At 57.6% G+C, this 19,200-nt stretch overlaps 1 protein-coding gene, 1 long non-coding RNA gene and 1 pseudogene across 5 annotated transcripts in view; 1 reads left to right on the top strand and 2 right to left on the bottom strand.

The window, feature by feature from the left end:
- CSNK1D (casein kinase 1 delta) overlaps positions 1-19,200 on the bottom strand; it is a 31,356-nt gene that overhangs the window by 5,678 nt on the left and 6,478 nt on the right. For all 4 annotated transcript variants that reach the window (XM_023538625.1, XM_011373657.2, XM_011373656.2 and 1 more), the window contains exons 2-8: positions 18,936-19,046; positions 6,850-6,998; positions 6,186-6,414; positions 5,486-5,656; positions 4,927-5,075; positions 3,022-3,193; positions 2,336-2,475 (exon numbers count right to left, since the gene is read on the bottom strand). In XM_023538625.1, the coding sequence (XP_023394393.1) occupies positions 2,336-2,475; positions 3,022-3,193; positions 4,927-5,075; positions 5,486-5,656; positions 6,186-6,414; positions 6,850-6,998; positions 18,936-19,046 (1,121 nt within the window). The remainder of the gene's footprint in view (positions 1-2,335; positions 2,476-3,021; positions 3,194-4,926; positions 5,076-5,485; positions 5,657-6,185; positions 6,415-6,849; positions 6,999-18,935; positions 19,047-19,200) is intronic.
- On the top strand, positions 5,749-5,867 carry LOC111728773 (annotated as a pseudogene).
- LOC111747551 lies at positions 14,718-18,929 on the bottom strand. Its single transcript, XR_002783586.1, has 2 exons — positions 16,305-18,929; positions 14,718-16,195 (listed from the first exon to the last, which is right to left on the bottom strand). It is a non-coding gene; the product is annotated as an uncharacterized LOC111747551 (long non-coding RNA).

The following is a 19,200-nucleotide window of genomic DNA, read 5'->3' as shown; positions in this document are numbered from 1 at the left end:
GGAGGAACTGGCCCCGGGACTGTGACCAGCCGCTCCTTCCCACGGAGAGACCACTGTGCAAACGGCCCATCTGCCACACGCCCTCAGGCTCCGTGTGGTCCTGGCTAGAGGCCAGACCACACTCTGGGCAGGGGACGATGGGCTGAGGGTCCCCTGGGGGGCTGTCTAGCACAAGCCGCCCCTGAGAAGGACGTGGAGGCGAGGAGGAGCGGCCACCATCCCACAGTCAGAACACACAGAGGCCATGGGGTCAGGACCAGGACACAGGACTCAGTGCTTGCCCTGCCCAGTTGCAGAGGGCTGGCAGGCCACCCGCAGACAGGCTGGCAGCGGCTGTGAGCGCCGTTCTGCAAAGACTGAGCCATCCCCCTGGACCGGGCACACGTGCACAGGGTGCAGCATGCCCCCCACCCCGGGCTCGTACCGAACGCTCACGTCACTGCCACCACATTCACCCCACTTTCTTCGGGGAACAAGTATGAATAGAAGGCGCAGAATCGTAGTGCTGGAGAGACAGTCGCCCTGTGACTTGTGAACCACCAGGGCAGACGGTGGGCGCGGCCCTCGGCGGGGTCTCAGGAAGAGCCCCATGCTGCCCCTAGGCGCAGGTCATGCCCCTGGCAGGAGCCCTTCAGTGCCACGGTGACCGGGAAAACCCAAAGGAGACGGCCATGCGTAGAACAGGGCGCATTAGGACACACCCCCAGGGGCCGCAGGAAGTTGACCCTGGGATCATCTCCAGGGTGACCAGTGAAGAAAACCAGGGTGCTGCTCTTTTGGGGCAAATGCTCCAAAAGCAAAACAGCCTCCTTCCTACGCTTAGGCCACGCGCTATCCCGCCACACGAGAGCAAGCGCGACCGCAAGACCTAAGGGTCCAGTCACAGGCCCAGCTGGGCAGGGGAAGGCAGTGAAGCAGGTGCCTGGCGCTCACAGGGCCTTCTGAGTCTTTTGTGTCCCTCAACGACCCCAAACCCACCAGATGCTTCCTGTCCTTACAGGAAACGAGGTCAGCCCCTTCCCCGGCCTTCGCTGGCCAAACCCCGCTGGCCAAACCCCGCTGTGCGGACAGAGTCCAGATGGAGCCCCGCCACCCACCAGCCTGGCCATCCCACCTGAGGGGTTCCAGACCACAGGGCCAGCCAACTGCGTGCCCAGGCTCTGCTCCCAGCTGCTGACTCATGGGTTCCAGGGCTGGTGCGAGGATATGCTGAAGCCCCTGGGTCGTGGGGTGACAGAGGAGGGGTGGCCAGGGGCGCAAGCAGCCCAGTCTCAGCCTCCAGCCAGAACCCTCGAGCCCAGCTCAACCTGACTGCGCCTTGGTGTCCGGGAGAAGTCAGGGGCCCAGCCAGCCCCTCCGGCAGCATCGCCAGCGGCAAGGTGCTCGGCGGCGGCAGCGCGGCCAGGAGCCTTCCCTCTGCCCGGCTCGCCTCGCTCCTCCGCTGGAGACCAGCGGGGTCAGGCGGCTCCCAGACCCTGTGCCCTGACAGACGCTGGCCCACCCTGGCCCCCAGCAAGCGGCACCCACACAATGCGACAGGATCACGGCGACCACAGCAGGGGCTGCCTCAGCACACAGCCCGTGCGCCCTGCCCCAGCTCCCACGGGACGTTGGATGAAGGAGAGGACGCCCGAGCCGTCGAGCTCTTGACCCCTGACTACCCGGCACGAAGGCGCCAGAAAGCCATTCAAGGGCGAAGACCTAAGCGTCGAGGACGGCCCGCAAAGGCCGGTCAGCAGCGACAGGGCCCGGGTGGGAAGAGGATGGAGTGGAGCGGAACGGGGGAGGACGTGGGCGCCAGGCCACGCCAAAGACGCGCGGACAGAGACATCGGGACGGTCCCCTCGCCCTGCGCACGGTCGGGCCCTGGGCTGGCAGGCTTCTGTGCACACCGCCTCCCCCGCCCCACCCCCACCCCCCCGCACAGGCTCTGCCTGGCCCATGAGAACGCGGGACGAGGCCCCCGGCGTGGCGTGCCGAGTCTGCAGGAAGGACGCTGGGCCCCCAAGGCCAGGCGGGCCTGGACAGCAGGCACAAAGGCCCGTACTCGGCCCAGCACAGCAAGGCGCTGAGCCCTGGCCCCACGGAGCTCCCTTCCGAGGCTCCAACCAAGGGAGCAGATAGCAGCCATGGGACAACGAACCTCACCAGTTAAACCCTCGAAAAAGGGGGAGAGAAAGAGAGGGAGGGAGGGAAGAAACTCTTCAAAACCCTCGGGCCACTCTGCTTGGCCCCGTCAGACCAGCCTGGACGCAGGGAGAGAGGCCTGACTGAGCTGGGTCCCACCCTCGGTGAGCAGGGCGCAGGGCGCGGGGCGCCTGCGCGACGTGCGTACCTGTGAGGTGGACATGCGGGAGGTATCTTGCCGGCCCGTGAGGTCGGACGAGGAGATGTTGACGGGGGCGCCGCGGTGCAGCCGCATGCTCACTTTCCGCTCTCTCTCCACGCCGGACACGGGCCGAGGAGACGTGTTAGCTGCCGGGGCAGGAGACGGCGGCGGTGAGGCAGGGAGCGCAGCTGTGCTGCACCGGGGCGGGGGGGCCCCGGGCGGGGGGGGAACCCGGGGCGGGGGGGGGGGGGGCCCGTGGCGTCGGGCCCAGAGCGGCCGAGACTTTCCGGGCGCGCACAGGCTGGTGGTCCCGACGCTGTGCTGCCTGCACCCCGCTGCCCGACCAGCACCCGAGGGCAGGGCTCACGAAGCTCCCAGAAACACCAGGCACGTGCTCCTGTGGGCGGGCCCCAGAACTCTGCTCAGGGGCGGGTACTGAGAGGCTCACAGGGGTGAATGTGTCGTGAGAAGCCGCAGTGACAAAACGCTCGTGGAGCCCGTGAAACGACATTCCCGAAGGCACTGTCCCAGGCTGCTCCACGGCCTGTCCCCCCTTGGGAATGATGACGAGAAGGGGGACGCCCACAGAGCTGCCCCCTCCCCCCACAAGGTCACACAGCACGAATGACCAGAACCACCATCACGCACGCATAGCCTCCACTGCCCACTAGTGGAAACCAGGGAGGACTCACCAGTGTGTGAGGTAGGGGTGAGGGGCGTGGGAGGAGCCACTTCCTGTGTCCCCCTCAGCCGGCCCGAGGCCGTGGAAGGGAGGCCGCGGGTGGCTGGATTTCGGGAGTGTCTCAACCGCTCCTCGCGGTCCCGGCGTTCCCGCTCGGCATCGTCAGCGGCCCGGCTGGCGCCCTGAGAAGGGAGGAACCAGAACTGAACTGGCCGAAACGGCCCAAGGCCTGGGCTGTCCCCGCAGCCTGAGAACACCAGGGGCATCTGGGAGCAGCGCTCGTGAAACCGTCTGTCACTGAGCCACTTCTCCCTGCAGGACGGCGCACAGGGTCCCGGCCTCCTCCGTGTTCCCATCGCGGATGAGGCGGGGTGGCCCTCTTCTCTGCCATCATGCACACAGGGACAGGGTATCATCTTGGAGTCAGAGGTCAGCCCAACGTGGTGATAGTCAAGGGAGTCTGAGAAGCAAGCGTGGTGGCCGAGGTGGACCCGGGGAGGATGTCATGTGGGTACACACCCGCGACGGGGAGGCCGGCAGCCAAATCTATCCTGGGGGACTGCGTGGTGGGCCCCGGCACCATCGGCCACTTGCGCTCAGTCAGAAGCGGCTGTCGGGACACTAGGTGTTAGCTGGTCCCACTACGACACCCACACACTGACGCCTACACGCAAAGCCCCAGCACTGTCAGGCAGGAGGCTGCAAACTGCCGCCCGCGGCCAAATCTGGCCACAGCTACTCCTGCCAATGGATTTCACCGGCACAGCCGAGCCCGCACGCGTGCGCACGGCCCATGGCGGCTGTCCAGCTGTGCCGCAGAGCTGGGTGGTAGCATCCCCACAGACTGCAAAGCCAAATGACTCAGCTGCAGCCCTTCACAGAGAAGGTGTGCCGAGCCCTGGTGAGGGGAGCGTGCTGGAACGAGCAGCCCTGTGTGGCTCTGGCCGGAGGCACCCTGATGTCCAGACGCGGGCCATCTGCAGTGCCACCCCTAGGGCCCTCTCCCCCCAGCACTGGCTCTTCCCTGGGTGGCACAGGCTGGGTCCGGTCAGGCTGGCTCACTGGCTGGACCCCACTCAGGGAGGCTGCAGCCGCCCCGCCCCCAGCCCTACACCTCATGGGGGGGGTGGTGGTGATGAGGCTTCCGGTGTGGCATCCTCTGAAGAGCAGACTCTGCTCCTCGATCAGACTCTGTCGCTCTAGAAAGGTTCCCAATCTGTCTCCAGCTCAGAACTAAGCAGGGCGGGTCTGCGGCGCAAGAGGAAGTGGGAGATCCGGAAGCACGGGCACCCGCGGGGCACCGAAGGCTGATGAGCCACAGGGTCAGCTCGGGATGGGTAGCCCGTTCCAGCGGGACAAGTTCACGCTCGAGCCCCGCCCCCTGCCCCACGTGAGCGCGAGCACTCGACGAGCAAAGTGCGTGAGAGGCCACAGAGCGTCAGCCTGGCTCGTCACATGCCACAGTCAGACTGGACGCCCAGCGCCCGCCGCGGAGGCTGGGGGCCAGGTGAGGCCTCAGCTCCTGCCTACGGACACACCGGCGCCCTGCCGCCCGGCCCCGGGTCACAAGCACGGCACTCTCGGGGTTGACAACACTGGCAAACGGTCCTTCAACTACAGAGGACCGAGAGCTCGGGTCTGGCGGACCTGCGCATGCAGACACGCTCCCCGGGGCCTCTGTGGCCCTCACCCCGCCGCCAGCCAGGGGGCCACCCCATCTCCTGCATGCCTGCCTTTGCTTTCCTAGCCTCCCAGAGCCTCGCCTTCAGGGGGACCCCTCAGGCCCCAGCTGTGCCCGGAACACCGCAGCCGACACGCCTCCAAACGCGAGCCCGTCCCGCCTGCTCGTCACACACGCGGCCTCCTGGACTGGTCCCCATGCGCGCACCCAGCAGCCGGGGCTGGCGGTACTTACGAACTTGAGCATGTTCCAGTCGAACACGTAGTCGTAGGAGAAGCCCTGGCGGTGGAACAGGTTCCTGAACAGCTGCCTCAGGTACGAGTAGTCCGGCTTGTCATCGAAACGCAACGAACGGCAGAAATTCAGGTACGTGGCAAACTCAGCTGTGAAAGAAGAAGCTCGGTGCTTACCAGCGAGTCACACACTGGGGACCGCCACGGGGTCTGTGAGCGCCGCTGTTCACCATCCACTGCCACCCGGGTACTGGGGGTCAGACGTAGAATGTCAAACGCTGGTCACGACGCAGATTCCCAGAGCACTGCGTAGTGTCATCTGCGGCACCTGCCCCAGGGGCAGTCCCACAGAGCGAGGGAAAAGTCCCTGAGCCGTGGCTCCTCACAGAGCTGAAGCACAGGCCACCAGCCACTTTTCGCCTTCCTGAGCACAAGAGCCTGGGAGGTCGGGGGACCCTCAGAGCCAGACTCCGGGAGGCTGGCCCAGCTCAGCTCCCAGCACTCCGGAGGCACTGGCGGACACGCCCACCCTGCACGGTGGGAGCCCTGAGGACACTCACATGGGTAGCCTTTGCACAGCACCTCGATGGGGGTGGACATCTTCTTCTCACTGATCCGCTCGTACTTCTGTCTCTTGGTGGCGGCCTTCAGCCCCTGCCAGGGCAGAGAGCCCAGGTTGAAGTACATGAGCACATAGCCCAGAGACTCCAGGTCATCCCTTCGAGATTGTTCTGGAAAGGGAAGGGAAACGGATCAAGGATAGTGCACGTATACTTGCAGCAGCAAGCACTCATCGTGGAAACAAACTTCAAAAATCACAGAAGTCTACGGCCACGCCACCCTGAATGTGCCCGATCCCGTCTGATCCCGGAAGCTAAGCAGGGTCGGGCCTGGTTAGTACTTGGATGGGAGACCACCTAGGACGACCAGGCGCTGTAAGTGTTAAAAAAAAAAAAACCACAGAGATATACACTTGAGTCGTCTGTTTCACCAGAGGTTGCCCCAGACGTGCTGTTATGAAACTTCAACACCCCATGAGTGACATCAATGTCACAGCTGCCAGAAAGCGCAATCACTTACCCGCCCCCTCTGCACCTCAAAGTAACGTTTCCACAGTCCCTGAAGCCCGCTTTTGCTACGAAGATTTGACGACAGCCTCCACCCGAAACATGCCGCCCATGCCCAGGCCCCCAAGGGGTTGGCCTTTCCGAGCGGAGACGGACATGCCCCAGGCAGCCTCGGTCAGCACCCACGGCTCACCGATTCCGAGATGCGTGTTGATGGAGGCGTACCGCGCGGTGCCGGTGAGGTTCTTGTTCTCGCGGTAAGGGATGTGCTGGTGGGTGCGGGCGTCCCGGTACTTCTTGGCCAGGCCGAAGTCGATGATGTAGACCAGGTTGCCCTTCTTCCCCAGCCCCATGAGAAAGTTGTCTGGCTTCACATCACGGTGGATGAAGTTCTTGGAGTGAATGTACTCGATCCGACTAATCTGCAGGCAGAGCAGTGGCCGCGTTAAGCCTGGACAGCGGCCTGGACAGCGAGTCTGGAGCTGCGTCCTCTGTGCCCCTCAGCCGGTCACTCGACAGAGGGAGGGGACTGAACTAGCCACCCTCAGCCCCTCCACGGGCTTCCGTGTTGCCCCCTCACTGGCACTCCCAGGGGTGGACAGGCTGTGGCCTGTCGTGACAGCCAACACAGGTCTGCACCAGCCGCAGACCTGTCTGGCGGGAGGCGGGCTCTGCTTGTGAGTACGCTGCGCCGTGCCGAAGGCGGCTCGCCCAGCGTGACCCTCTGGGTCGCTATCCGTGGGCTGCGTCGTGAAGGCACGGACGCCCATCTCCGCCTGCGTGCAGCAGGCGCGCTGACAAAGCCCGGCTCCGCGTGTCGCCGGACGCCAGACCAAGGGCGGAGAATGAGCTCTTACCATCTGGTCGGCCAGCAGCAGGACGGTTTTGAGGCTGAATTTCCTCGAGCAGAAGTTGAAGAGATCTTCCAGGCTTGGTCCCAAGAGCTCCATCACCATGACGTTGTAGTCTCCCTCGGCCCCGCACCACCGGATGGTGGGGATGCCCACTGCAAGAGACCGCGGGGCGCTCGCTCACCTCGTGTGCACCAGGTGGTGGGCGGTGGTGGGCTGGGTCAGAAGACCCTGGCACCTATGCTCGCAGCCTATGACAAACCACGAGACCAGCGCTTGCTTTCTGACAGGGTCAGGTGGGCAGCAGTCAGAAGTGACACAAGGTGAACGTAGGGTACGAGAGGGGCACAGGACAGAGAAGGCAGTGACAGGGCAGAGAGACACGGGATGAAAAAGCGGAGTCCCCACACACCCCGTGCCCAGAGTCCCCTACGAAAGCCACCCATTAGTGTGGCACGTTCGTCACGATGCGTGCCTCGCGCGTCAGTGGGGGCGCTAGCGTGGACAGGCCTGCGCTGCCCATCGAGCGAGACACGGCCCCTTCAGCCGTGTGGGGCAGGGTGTGGCGATGAGAACGAGCCACCGCGTCTCCGGTTTGCGCACCAGCTGTGCCAGGCTTACTGCTTTCCCAGAGCCCGCTCTTCCCACCACAGAGGACTGCGGGACGCGGCGGGGCGGGCAACTGCGGGACGCGGCGGAGCGGGGGACGTGGCGGGGCGCGTCACACTGGCTCTGCGGCACGCATCTGCCGCCTCTCAAGGCATCGCTTTCTCCTGTGCTCCGTTTTACACATTAGTTCAGCTTGAGTGCACAGCGTGAGTAAAGTGTACCGTCGGGCTCAGGCGTGTCCTCGGCCGTCACACGCACTCACCCTCACTCACTGCCTCACCCAGAGCCGCTTTCAGGACTTTTTCTCTTCTCTACGGTATTTTTACTATTTTTCCTGTGTAGACACAGTATGTTACAACAGCCTACAGCACTCAGCGCCGAGCTGTGCGGGCTGGCAGCCTGGAGAAGCAGCCTGGACCACAAAGCCCAGCCATGCGGTTGGCCACAGCAACGGGTTTGCATTAGTCACTCTGCGATGTTCCCACAATGATGATGAAACCCCAAACAGAACATTTCTCAGGACGTCCCCGTGTCGTTACGTGGTGCATGACTACACGAAAGCGCAGAGCGTTTTCAGTTTAGCTTTACAGTAAGTTTTTGCTACCATTAAAGCAACTCCCTTTCATTTTAAAATTTAACATTTAAAAAACCGTATCTTAAAGAGAACAAATTTAACAACTACGTTCTGATGCGTAACGTGGCAAAGGCCTGTAGCCATCCCGAGACCTTGACGGTCCTCAGAATCGCACTGACTTTCACCCCCCAACTCCTGTGCACCCCAGATAAGGACAATCTGGGACTCAGCGTCTCCCCGCTTCTAACCGAGCGAGCGTGCACGCTGAGCAACGCTGCGCTCAGAGGACACGCCGCGCTGGCCTCGTCCCCGCCACCCACTGCTCAGGGCTGACTCTCCTGTCACGAACGGCTGAGCGTGTTCTTACGTGTGTGCACCGGTGCGAATCCTGACACGTGGAATTCCCGTTCGTGTCTGTCCGCCCCACGGACACACCCAGAAACACAGGGTGCACACGGTCTCCCCGCACAGGACGGCAAACGCCCCGCTGCCGACGAGGGTGGCCGGCCGGCTCTGACACCGAGGCCCCGCGCTGCGCCGGCGTCCCCCTCACCTCTCCGCTGGACCCTTCTCACCTATTACCAGCCGTACGCGTTTCCTCTTCTCTGACACCGCTACGCGTGCTTTTGCCAATTTTTTCTGTCAAGATGGCTTCTCCCTATTTTACAGCAGTTCTTTATCAATTCTGGATCCGGAAGTATCACTAGTTTAAGTGAGACGAATATCTTCTCATTTAATGCCATGTTTTTATTTTCTTTCGGAGTCTTTCGATAAGGGATGCTAAATTCTAACACACATAAACGTATCAATCTTCTCCTTTATGAGTAAGCTTTTTGGTACCTGACGTGAGAAACCTATCCTGTACTCGAAGTCACAGAGGGATGGTACTTTCTTTTAAAAGTTCCAATGTTATGTTGCTTCTACTTCCAGCCAAGATGGAGTAACGGGGACCCCCCATCTACCCTCACATCTGCAACAACCGAGAAGAGGAAACAAAACACAGGACCTACGCAAAGATGCCGTTTCCAGGCCAAGGAGCGACGAATGCCACCGATGCCTAAAAGGCAGGAACTGCCCAGTGCAGCCCAGTCCTGCCCGGTCCTGCCTCGAGAGTGTCGGCAGAAAGGCAGGAACCGAACTCGTGAAAGTAACAACTCCACCCCATAACCAGGCCGAGGAAGAATCTGAGCAATAGTAGAATACCCAGCACGCGAGAGGGGAAAATCTAGTGTCCGGCACCCAAAGATGACCAGGGATGCAAAGCAGCAGAAACGTGATCCCAACTGAGAACAACAGTCGATCAACAGAGGCTGACTCAGATGTCAGAATTAGCAGGGAAAGGCAGAAACAGTTATCACAAATTATAACTATTCCACATCACAGTCAGCCAACAGCATGGCACGGGACATACGTGGAAGACCCACATCTAACTGTGGGAGCTGGACACAGCAACGGCTGGGGTGCAGACACAGGGTGGGGTCAACAGCAGGTCAGACACTGCAGAAGATAAGACTCATGAGCCTGAAGGCACAGCACAAGAAACTACTGAAAAAGCCAACAAGAGCTTCAGTCGGCTGTGGGGCGACTTTAAGACCCCCAACACGTCTGTACCTGGAGCCCCAAGGAAAGAGCAGGGAGGAAGGGGGTAGAAGTCACAGTGGAGTAGATGGATGAGAAAATAAAGCCGCAGATCCAAGAAGCCCAACACGCCCCGAGCACAAGAACCAGAGACACCACGCTAACGCCCGAGGCTCCACTCGCTCGCCACCGGTGACAGAGGGAGCATCTTGGAAGCAGCCAGGGGACATGCCACGCACAGAGCAACAAAGAGGATGACCGTGACTTCCCGTCAGAAACACGGCACGGAACACAGTGTTGGGACATCTTCTGAGCACTCAGAGAAAGTTGGCAATCGATTCGAGTACAGGCTACAAAAGCCCCAGCAAAGCACAGACAAACGGAGATGTTTTCAGATGTAAAAGCTGAGGAATCGATCACCAGCAGCCCTGCACGGCTACTAGGTCCCCTGACGGACAGAGGGCGGTGACACTGCATGGACGTCTGGGCCCACACACGGGGATGGCGAGCTCTGGGGACAACGGAAGCACACGTGTTAGAGATGACTGTTTAAACAAAAACCACGTGACACAGGGCTTGTAAGATGCACAACGGTACCACGCAGCTGGGATGGGAGAGACGGGGACACGCCTTCGTAAGGTCCTGCTGCTCCACGTGAGGTGCCAGCATCACCTGAGGGGAGGCTGACAGGTGAGGGTGACTGACAGGCCCTAACTCAACCACTGGAGTAACGAGAGGGATGGTAATAAGCCAACAGGAGCTAACCGTGAGAAAAATCACTAAGAAGTTTAAGAAAGTATTTGATTAATCCGAATGACGGCCAAAAAAAGAATAAAATGAAACAAAAACCACCAGCAAGACGAGACTCAAATCTACCCCGCCGTCAATAACGTTAAACGTAGGTGCAGTAGGCGGCTGACAGGCCCTGCAGCCGTGAGTGACACACCGGCCGACTCCACCACAGTCTAACCCTCACGCACAACCAACTTCCTACACCACAGCATCCATGTCGTAACCAAAATGAAGGTCTTTGAGGAAAGCACACGTTTCAGATTAGACAGAAAGACCAACCCCACACGCTGCCTGCGACAGGCGCCCCTCAGACACAAACAGGTCACAAGGCCACACCAATGTCAGAGCATAGGACGCCGTGTGGGCCCAGGATGCAGAAGAGGGAATCTCCAGAGACCTAGCAGTCATTTCGCAGTGACAAGCCCTCGATTCATCAAGAGAACATAATTCTAAACGTTTATGGAGCTACCAAGGGCTTCAAACACATGAGGCAAAACTGCCAGGAGAGAGAAATCCATCTGGGACTGGGGGCTTGGGCGACCCCTCTCAACAGAACGGCCTCCGCCAGCATGCACGGGCATCTGCCAGGACGGGCATCAAACAGGTCTCAACAAAGTTAAAGGGACTCACGTTATATAAAGTATGTTCTCAGATGACAGTGGAATTCAATTAGAAATAAAGAATGTAGAGCTCTGAAAAATTCTGATATTTGGAAGCTAAATAATACACTTCAAAACAACCATGGATCAAAGGAAGAAATCAAAAGGAAGACTGGAAAGCATGTGGAACTAAATGAAAATGCAAACAACGTATCAGGACTTGTGAGATGCCACTCCAATAATACTGAACGCCTGTAGCAGAAAAGACAGGTCAACGATCCCAGCTTCCATCTTAAGAAAATAGGACATTAAACCCAAAGTAAGAAGAAATAAAAGATCACAGTAGAAATCAGTGAAGTAGCAAACAAAATTTACTGAGACCAAAAACTGGTTCTTTAAGAACTCGGATTTTTGACAAACCTCTATTCAGACAGAGCAGGAAAAAGAGGAAGGCACAAATGACCAGTATCAAGAATGAGGGGACATAGCTACACTCCACAAATATTAAACTGCTAACAGGAAAACATTATTTACAGGTTTACACTAATTGCAATACCTTAGATAAAACGGAGACATTTCTTGAAAGACACAAACTGTCGGAGCCCTCGGGTCCTGCTGGCGGGAATGTGAAACGGTCTGGCCACCTGGGAAATCAGTCTGGCAGTTTCTTAGACGTGACCACCCACCCACGTCTGATTCAGCCATTCCACCCCTAGTTGCTTACTCAAGAGAAAAGGAAAGAAACGTCCACACAGGCGTCTCCAAAGAAGTTCACAGCAGCTTTGTTCGTTCGGGCTGCCGGAGACCTGGAACCAACCCCGATGTCTGTGAACAGGCGGGGGGTGGACACTGGCCCACCAACATGGGGTGCTTCTGAGCAATGCAGAGGAGGGGCCACGGATGCGCAGGACACGGGTGAGGGTCAAAAAAGAACACGATGGCTCTACTCTCTTATGTGAAACTCTCGAAGATGCACACTAATCCCATAACGGACGCAGGTGAGTGGTGACCTGGGGCCAGAGGGTGGGGCCAGAAGGACTGACTACAAAGGGAGACTCAAACTTAATGGGCGATGGATACGTTAACTACTTTGATTACGGTAACGGGCGATGGATACATTAACTACTTTGATTACGGTAACGGGTTCATGAGGGTGTACACACAGCAAAACCTATCACACTGCACACCTAAAACACGGTTTACTACACAATAACGCTTTTTATTTACTTAGTTTCAAGTATACAGTACATTGCTTAGACATCTACGTAGATCGTAAAACGATCCCAATTTCTCCTTCCATCCCGACCCTCCTCCTCGCCATCGTATTAATGCTAACTGCATTCCCTATGCCGTGCTCCCCATCCCGTGACCACCCAGCAGCTAATTTGTACTTCTTTAACCCTTCACCCCGTTCTCCCAGCCTCCAAAGTCTCCTCCCCTATGTCTGTCACCAAACTGTCCACTATATTTGTGGGTCTGTTTTTGATTAGTTTGTTCTTTTTATTCCTTAGATTCTGCATGTAAGTGAAATCGTATAGTGTTTATCTTTCTCTGTCTGACTTAAATACCTTCTAGGTCCATCACAGCAATGTCTTTTTCCCTCCCCTTCCTTTCAGTCTGTGTGTCTAAATCTGAAGTGAGTCTCTTACAAGCAACATGTAAGGGTCTTATTGTCCTTTCTATCCATCCACTCTATCTTTTGGTTGGAGCACTTAGTTCTTTTCCATTTGAAGTTCTCACTGATAGGAATGTAGTTGTTACCATTCTTTATTCCTGTTTTTGACATGTTTTTTCTTCTTAAAGAAGACTCTCCAACATTTCCTGTAATACTGGCTTGGTGGTGATAAATTCCTTTAATTATTATTTGTCTGGGAAGCTCTTTATCTGTCCTTCAACTCTAAACGACAGCTTTGCTGGATAAAGTATCCTTGGTTGTAGATTCTGGGTCTTCATCCTGTTGAAAATTTTTTGCCAAGCCCTTCTGTCCTGCATAGCTCTTTTGAGAAATCAGCTGCCAGTCTTATGGGTGTTCCCTTATATGTAATTATCTTTTTTTCTGGCTGCTTTTAATATTCTTTGTATTTAACCTTTGGCATTTTACTTACGTGTCTTGGTGTGAGCCTCTTTTCCCTGATTTTTGGAATTCTCTGAGCTTCCTGGGGTTTTGTGTCCATTTCCTTCACCAGGTTAGAGTTTTCCATCATTATTTTTTCAAACAGCTGTTCAACATCTTGATCTTCTTCAGTTACGCCCATCAGACAGATATTTATAGGACCCTTAATAGCGTCCCATATCCTCCTTAAATTATTTTTATAGTCTTGGGATCTTATCTCTTGCCATTCTGATTGCGTGTCTTAGGCTTTCCCGTCCTCTAGATACGGCATTTGATCCTTTTCTTTATTCACTTTGTTTATTCCATTTAATGTACTTTTCATCTCAGATGTACTCTTCATTTTAGACTGGTTCCCTTTTATAATTCCCATTTCCATTTTTATGTTTTTCATCTTTGTTGAAGTTCTCACTGAATTTATCTACACTTCCCCAAAACACTGACTTTTAAGAATCAAAACATTTTCCAGTTTTGCTCATCACGTTGAAGTCCCTTCCTCCTTCTGGAAGTGGGTTTCTGGGTGAGGTAGGATGCCCACTGTCCCTGGCCCACGTTCCCAAGGCCTTCCCTGTCTGTGTGCAGCTAACACAGGACTGGGGTCAACGTCCGCCCAGACCACATGGCGATGTGCTGAAGACTGGCACGGTCCACACACTTCCCCACCTGATGTCCCAAAAATGTCCTTCGTAGCTTCTCCTCGCTAACCTAGGGTCCAATCTGGGAGCACGTGGCTGTCGTGTTTAAGCCTAGAAGGTTGTTGAAACTTTCATCACAGAGAGATTTGGGAGAGGTTCAGGTAATTTTGCAGGATGGTCCTTGGTTCGACTTGCCTGACCACTTATCAGATATGATCTGCCAGGTCTCTTCACCAAAGGGTACTTCTCTGTTATTAATTAGTCATCTGTGGAGGAAGCTTTGCAGGTAGCATCAAGACCTCGTCTCCTGAGTTTGCATATATTGATGATTCCCACCTGAACCAATCAATAAAGTGGTAATTTTCCATCTCCGATGGTTCCTTCTGCATTTTTCTGTGGAATTAACTGTGTGAAGCTCAGTTGTGGATCTGTGAATTTGCCTCCCCCTCTCATGTGCTATAATCCATTACCAATCTTGAGGTTCTCGTCACCCCAATGTGGCCAGCAGGTACTCCTCCAAGCTTGCTCCATACGGAGTGAAAAGGCTGAGCATGAGGCCAGTCTGAAGGACTACGCACGAGCCACTGCACCCGAGGACATCTCCCAGGGGCTGGGCAGAGTTTTCCACCGCTGGCTGCCCTGTGATCTGCTCCTGAGGGAGGGTGCTGAACTGTCCCCAGGCAACAGGATAAGAGGAGGGGCAAAGGAAAGTGGCCGGCTCCTGAGCACGTCCCCACAACTCAGTACACTCCCTGAGGGAGCTGCTCCTGGGTCCCACGACCTCCAGAGGCCAACGTCACTGGCTGTATGAATGAGGAATCCTGCATGCTTTTTTCTAGGCGTGAACACTCTGGCTGCGTCTCTGTGCGCTTCTGCCCAGGCCCTGGCAGGCTCCTGCACGGCTGAGCAGGCACCGCGCGAGTGCTTCCTGCTGCTTCAGCACCGCGGAGAGCAGCCACGAGGGGCGCACCCTCCACTGAACCGCCTTTCAGCTTATGAACCAGATCCTCTCGAGGCCCCTCCGACAAGAAATCATGGGAGCTGAGGTTCTCAGAAGGTGGTCCCACAGTGTGATCTCCCATGGAAGATTAAGAGAGGCCGGCCGAGGCACAGGGCTGTTCCGGACCTCCAACCCAGCTAGCGTCATCCACCAGAGCCTTTGCTGGCGCAGGCCAGGTCAGCCAACACGACAAGTTCGGGAGTGCTTGTGAACCCTGCGAGCTGGTCAACATGGGCCTTGAGGACACTCCTGCGCCCAGCCCAAGCTGCCAGGGCGGCTGTATGAAGCGCAAAGTCCTTAAGCATGAACAGTGCTGGGCTTTCCCGCCCGGCATTCATTCCTCCAGAGGGACCACAGCGAGGCTGCTCCGCAGTGCCCTGCAGACACGGGTGGTGCCGTGCCGCTGGAGCGCAGGGGCCAGTCTGCATGCTGGGACTCACGTGTCGAGATGGGACAAACGCAGTGGAGCACAGTGCGTCAACTGTCTGATCCCAGGTGCGTGGAGCCCCAACTGCTGGCCCCTTCACCTCTACCCCACCTGCTGTGTTTGTCAGGGTTCCTTAGGACTTCGCGAGTTGCTGATTTGGTGACTGACCACTAGGTGGCCCAACTGACATAACATAATGTGTTCTTTATTCTCCAAGTTTTTCTGGGGTTTGTTTACCAACTTCTCTCTCTACTGAGAAAAAAATAGCCACAACATCTTTGACAAAAGGTTCCATACCAGGTGAAGGACCTGAAAGGCAGGCCTGAAGCAGGGGTCCTGAGACCTCCTTTCAGATCCTCTTGCCCTATTTTAATTTTCTATTCTGGACCAGAACTTGACACCTAGCCTACCCTATTCCCTCCTCTACCCCCTACTCCCCAAGGAAAAGACCACATGCCCATACATTTGCTTTGTGGGGTGTCTCCATAACTCTTAAATAACGTGTGCAAAACTCTTAAGAAGCTAGAAAAGTTCCATTCCTTGTTCTCAACCTCCTGAGTCAAGACCGTCCCTTGATGTGACTCACGCCAGGTGCACTGCTGATTCTGGATGGAGCAAGCCTACCTGACTCTCTAACCCTGGTGGGGGGCTTCCACGTAGAAAGTGGGGTCAGGAGACCAAGGGAGGGAACGTGAGCCATCCCCATGTCACTCAGGAACTGCTGTGCGGCAGTGTCCACGTGGCTACAGGGTTAACAGGAAACGCACAAATGGCACTCCATGGTCACTGCTGGGCACTGAAGCTGCGTGAAGTCCTGAACTGACGTGGGGGGGTGGGGCGGAGCCTGAGCTCCTGCCCTGTCCCAGATCCCTCCCCATCATTGTGAATCACGGAGATGGAGCCCCCCGGCCCTCAGTGCCCCATGCCTAGCGTGGTATCGGATGCTTCGCCTTGCGGGCTGGCACTTCCTTCCCATGCGTTGTCACTGTGGAACACGCACTGACCCTTTTCCCTTCCCTTCCCTTTTCCTGGGAAAATACAATGAATAAAAGTTATTGGTACTGAAAGGGAAAAAAGATTTACATTTGTAACTGACTGTTGTTGGTATAAAGAGATGAACTGACTTTCTATTCTGACCTTGAGCCAGCTCTCCCGCTGAACTTCTGGGCTTCCTGGATAGGAAATTAGATCACATTCTAGTAAGTTTCATTTCTTCCTTTTCCATCCTTATGCTTTCAATCCGCACCTTGGCCTCTGTGCTAGCCAGGACAGCCCAGGCATGCTGAGGAGTCACAGCCAGGCTGATCTGTGCGGGGATAGGGGGCAAACCTGGGCGACCACCTTGGCACGCACCCCCTACAAGCCAAGCCTCTGCCCACTGCCCGGCACCACACGCAGCTGTGCCCTGGAGGCTCCTCTGGGAGCACACGCCAAGAGCACACGTGGCTCCGAGGCAGAGCTGGCTGAGGACACGGATGGCCAGGCAGCACAGGAAGCCCGCACCCTCCCACACACTTGCATTTTCATGAAGCCAAAGGGCCCGCGTGGAGGAGACACGGTGTGGGACGGGTGAACACCCGCGTCTTGTCACCATGGTGTCAGAGGCACACGTGGCGAGAGTAAGGGGCTCCTGGTCCTCGCAGACGGTGGCAAGCTGAGCACTCAGACCCCGTCCACTGGGAGCACGCAACTGCTGTGTGGCAGTGACCTGGGAGCTGTAACGTGCAGGTATAGATCTGTGTCCTTTGAGAAGTTTTACAGGCACCACTGCCTCAGTTTCCCCCTTCAGGACAGGAGATTGACGACACCTACGCACAGGACTCTCGTGGCAGCGAATGCGCCCACGTGTGGAAAGACACCTTCACAACACTTGACACTAACTCCTCCCCTGGGACTAAGGATAGTTCTCTCTTGCACCAGGCACGACAATGCCACCATCACCTGGGCGGTGGCCCGGGTGACCCTGTGTCACAAGCTAAACAGTGCGAGGTACCAGACTTGGAGCTTTCTTCCACAATCGGCATCTGCCACCGTCAAGTAAGCCCAGAACTCGGCAGAAAGAGAGGAGCCCGAGCTGCTGGCTGGCCCTCAACAGCGACCGAGCGGCCCGCACCCCCACAGGAGATGGGATGCAGAGGCGGGCGGGCAGCGAAGCCGGGGCTCCCTGGCGCAGCGGACCTCTATGCCCTCCCTGCCGGCCACAGCGCAGTCCTGGCCGGGGTGCGCTCCGCTCTAGCGGGCACAACCTGTTTCCCAACCTACAGACCCTCGCGTCCTACTAGCGCCCACCAGCGAGCGCCTGATGGGGGAGCGCAGATCCGCGTGTGCGGGGCGGCCAGACGGGGGAGGAGGTTTCCCACAAGAAGACCAGGAAAAAGTGCTGTTCCATGCGGGTGCTGGAGCGGGGGCCGGGGGCCGGGCGCCGTGCACCGTGCACGGGCAGTCGGCGGCATCGACACGGCTCCGAGCCTCCCGCCTGGGGCAGGGTGCTCCTGGCACCATGCTCTGTGCAAAGAGCAGTCCACACAGCGAATGGCCTAGTCTGCCTTGCCAGCACCCTCTGGGGGTCGGGGGAGGTTGGGGGGAGGCTGGCTCTCTGCCCGCTCTGCCTTGGGTGCCCCAGCTTCAGTTCTCAGATGCTGCTTTTCATAACTCAACACAGCTTGTAAGCTGGGGAGGCTTTACTCAACCTCAGCACCAAGCTCCTCCATGAAGGCCACATCCGAGTCACCTCACTCTGTTTGTCTCCACCTTAAGAGCTGTGTCCGAGAAGCCTGCCTCGTGCTGAGGGCCACCGCAGGGCAAGCTCCGCTGACCTCTCCCTGGGGACAACACGGGCTGGGACGTTTTCACGCCGTGTGCCATTCCACGGCCTCTCTGGTCCCACAAAATGCAGGACGGGATGTACTGGACGCGCCTCCGCAAGGGTCCCGCGGGACCGTCTGCGTTGCCTCCAGGCGCATCTGCTGCCAGAGACACGCACGCTGCAGCAGCCGAGGAGCGCTGGCTCCCCGCAGCGGCACAGACGCCTCGCGCTCGTGCAGGAAAGACGTCGGGACTCTGAAGACAAGCTCTTCGTGGCCGGGAAAGGCCGCAGGGCTCCCAACAGGGCGCCAAGGAGGCGGCGGCGTGGCCCCCGTTCCCAGGAAGCCCCAGCGCTCAGGAGTGGCACACACTTGCCTGCCGTCGCACTGCAGGGTCTTCACGCCTCCAAGACCCCCAACAAAACTCCCTCCTGCTCCCTTAGAGAAAGTATTTTCAAGTCCAGAGAACTCTAGAAGCTGATCCTGCGGTCGGGAGAGGCACCCGCAGGCACCCTTAGGCCTGAGAGGAGGATGTGGTACAGAAATGGGACAGTTACTGAGCTGGAAGGGGTCGCAGACAGGGCTGAGTTCAAACCGCCTGCTCCATTCAAAAAAGACTGAAGGGCTCCCCCAGAGCTGTGAGCGAAACAGGCGGCCCAAGTGGCACACAGGACCACTGGCAGAGCTGGAAAATCCGAGTCCACACCAACCCCAAGTTCAAGGTGCTGCTGCGTAAGATGGAGCTAAGGAAGGTGGTGTTTAAATAAAAAGCGTAAATTTACATTTCTTGGGGGCGTGAGGCCCTCTGCAGGCCTCCGGACAGGCTCTGAGGAGCCGAGGGGCGGGGGGCCTGGGCAGTGCCTTCCCTTCCCCCACAGGAAGTAGGTGGACACCCCCCCCCCCCCCCCCCCCCCCCCCCGCGGACACAGCAGGTACCCCCGCCAGGTCAAGGTCAAGGCCGTACCTCCTCCCTGCATCATCTTGTAGATCTTGCTCTCGATGTGGAGCTGAGGGTGTTTGGTTTTGACACATTCGAGCTTGATGGCGACTTCTTCTCCTGCAGCGATGTCCGTACCTGGGCACAGAGAGTCGTAAGCGTTAGTCATCTGGTGTCCACCGCCTAACTCAGTGTCACGACACGCTGAGGAGCAGGAGACTGCCCGAGTCTACCAAGGACCGGATGACAGACGCCCTCCACCCCCGGCATGAGACGGTGTCAGGGGTCGGCA

Source organism: Pteropus vampyrus, unplaced genomic scaffold (genome assembly GCF_000151845.1).
Source record: "Pteropus vampyrus isolate Shadow unplaced genomic scaffold, Pvam_2.0 Scaffold227, whole genome shotgun sequence".
Lineage (NCBI taxonomy): Eukaryota > Metazoa > Chordata > Mammalia > Chiroptera > Pteropodidae > Pteropus > Pteropus vampyrus.
Note: the sequence above shows the minus strand (reverse complement) of the source record. Positions and strands in the feature narration are given on the sequence as shown.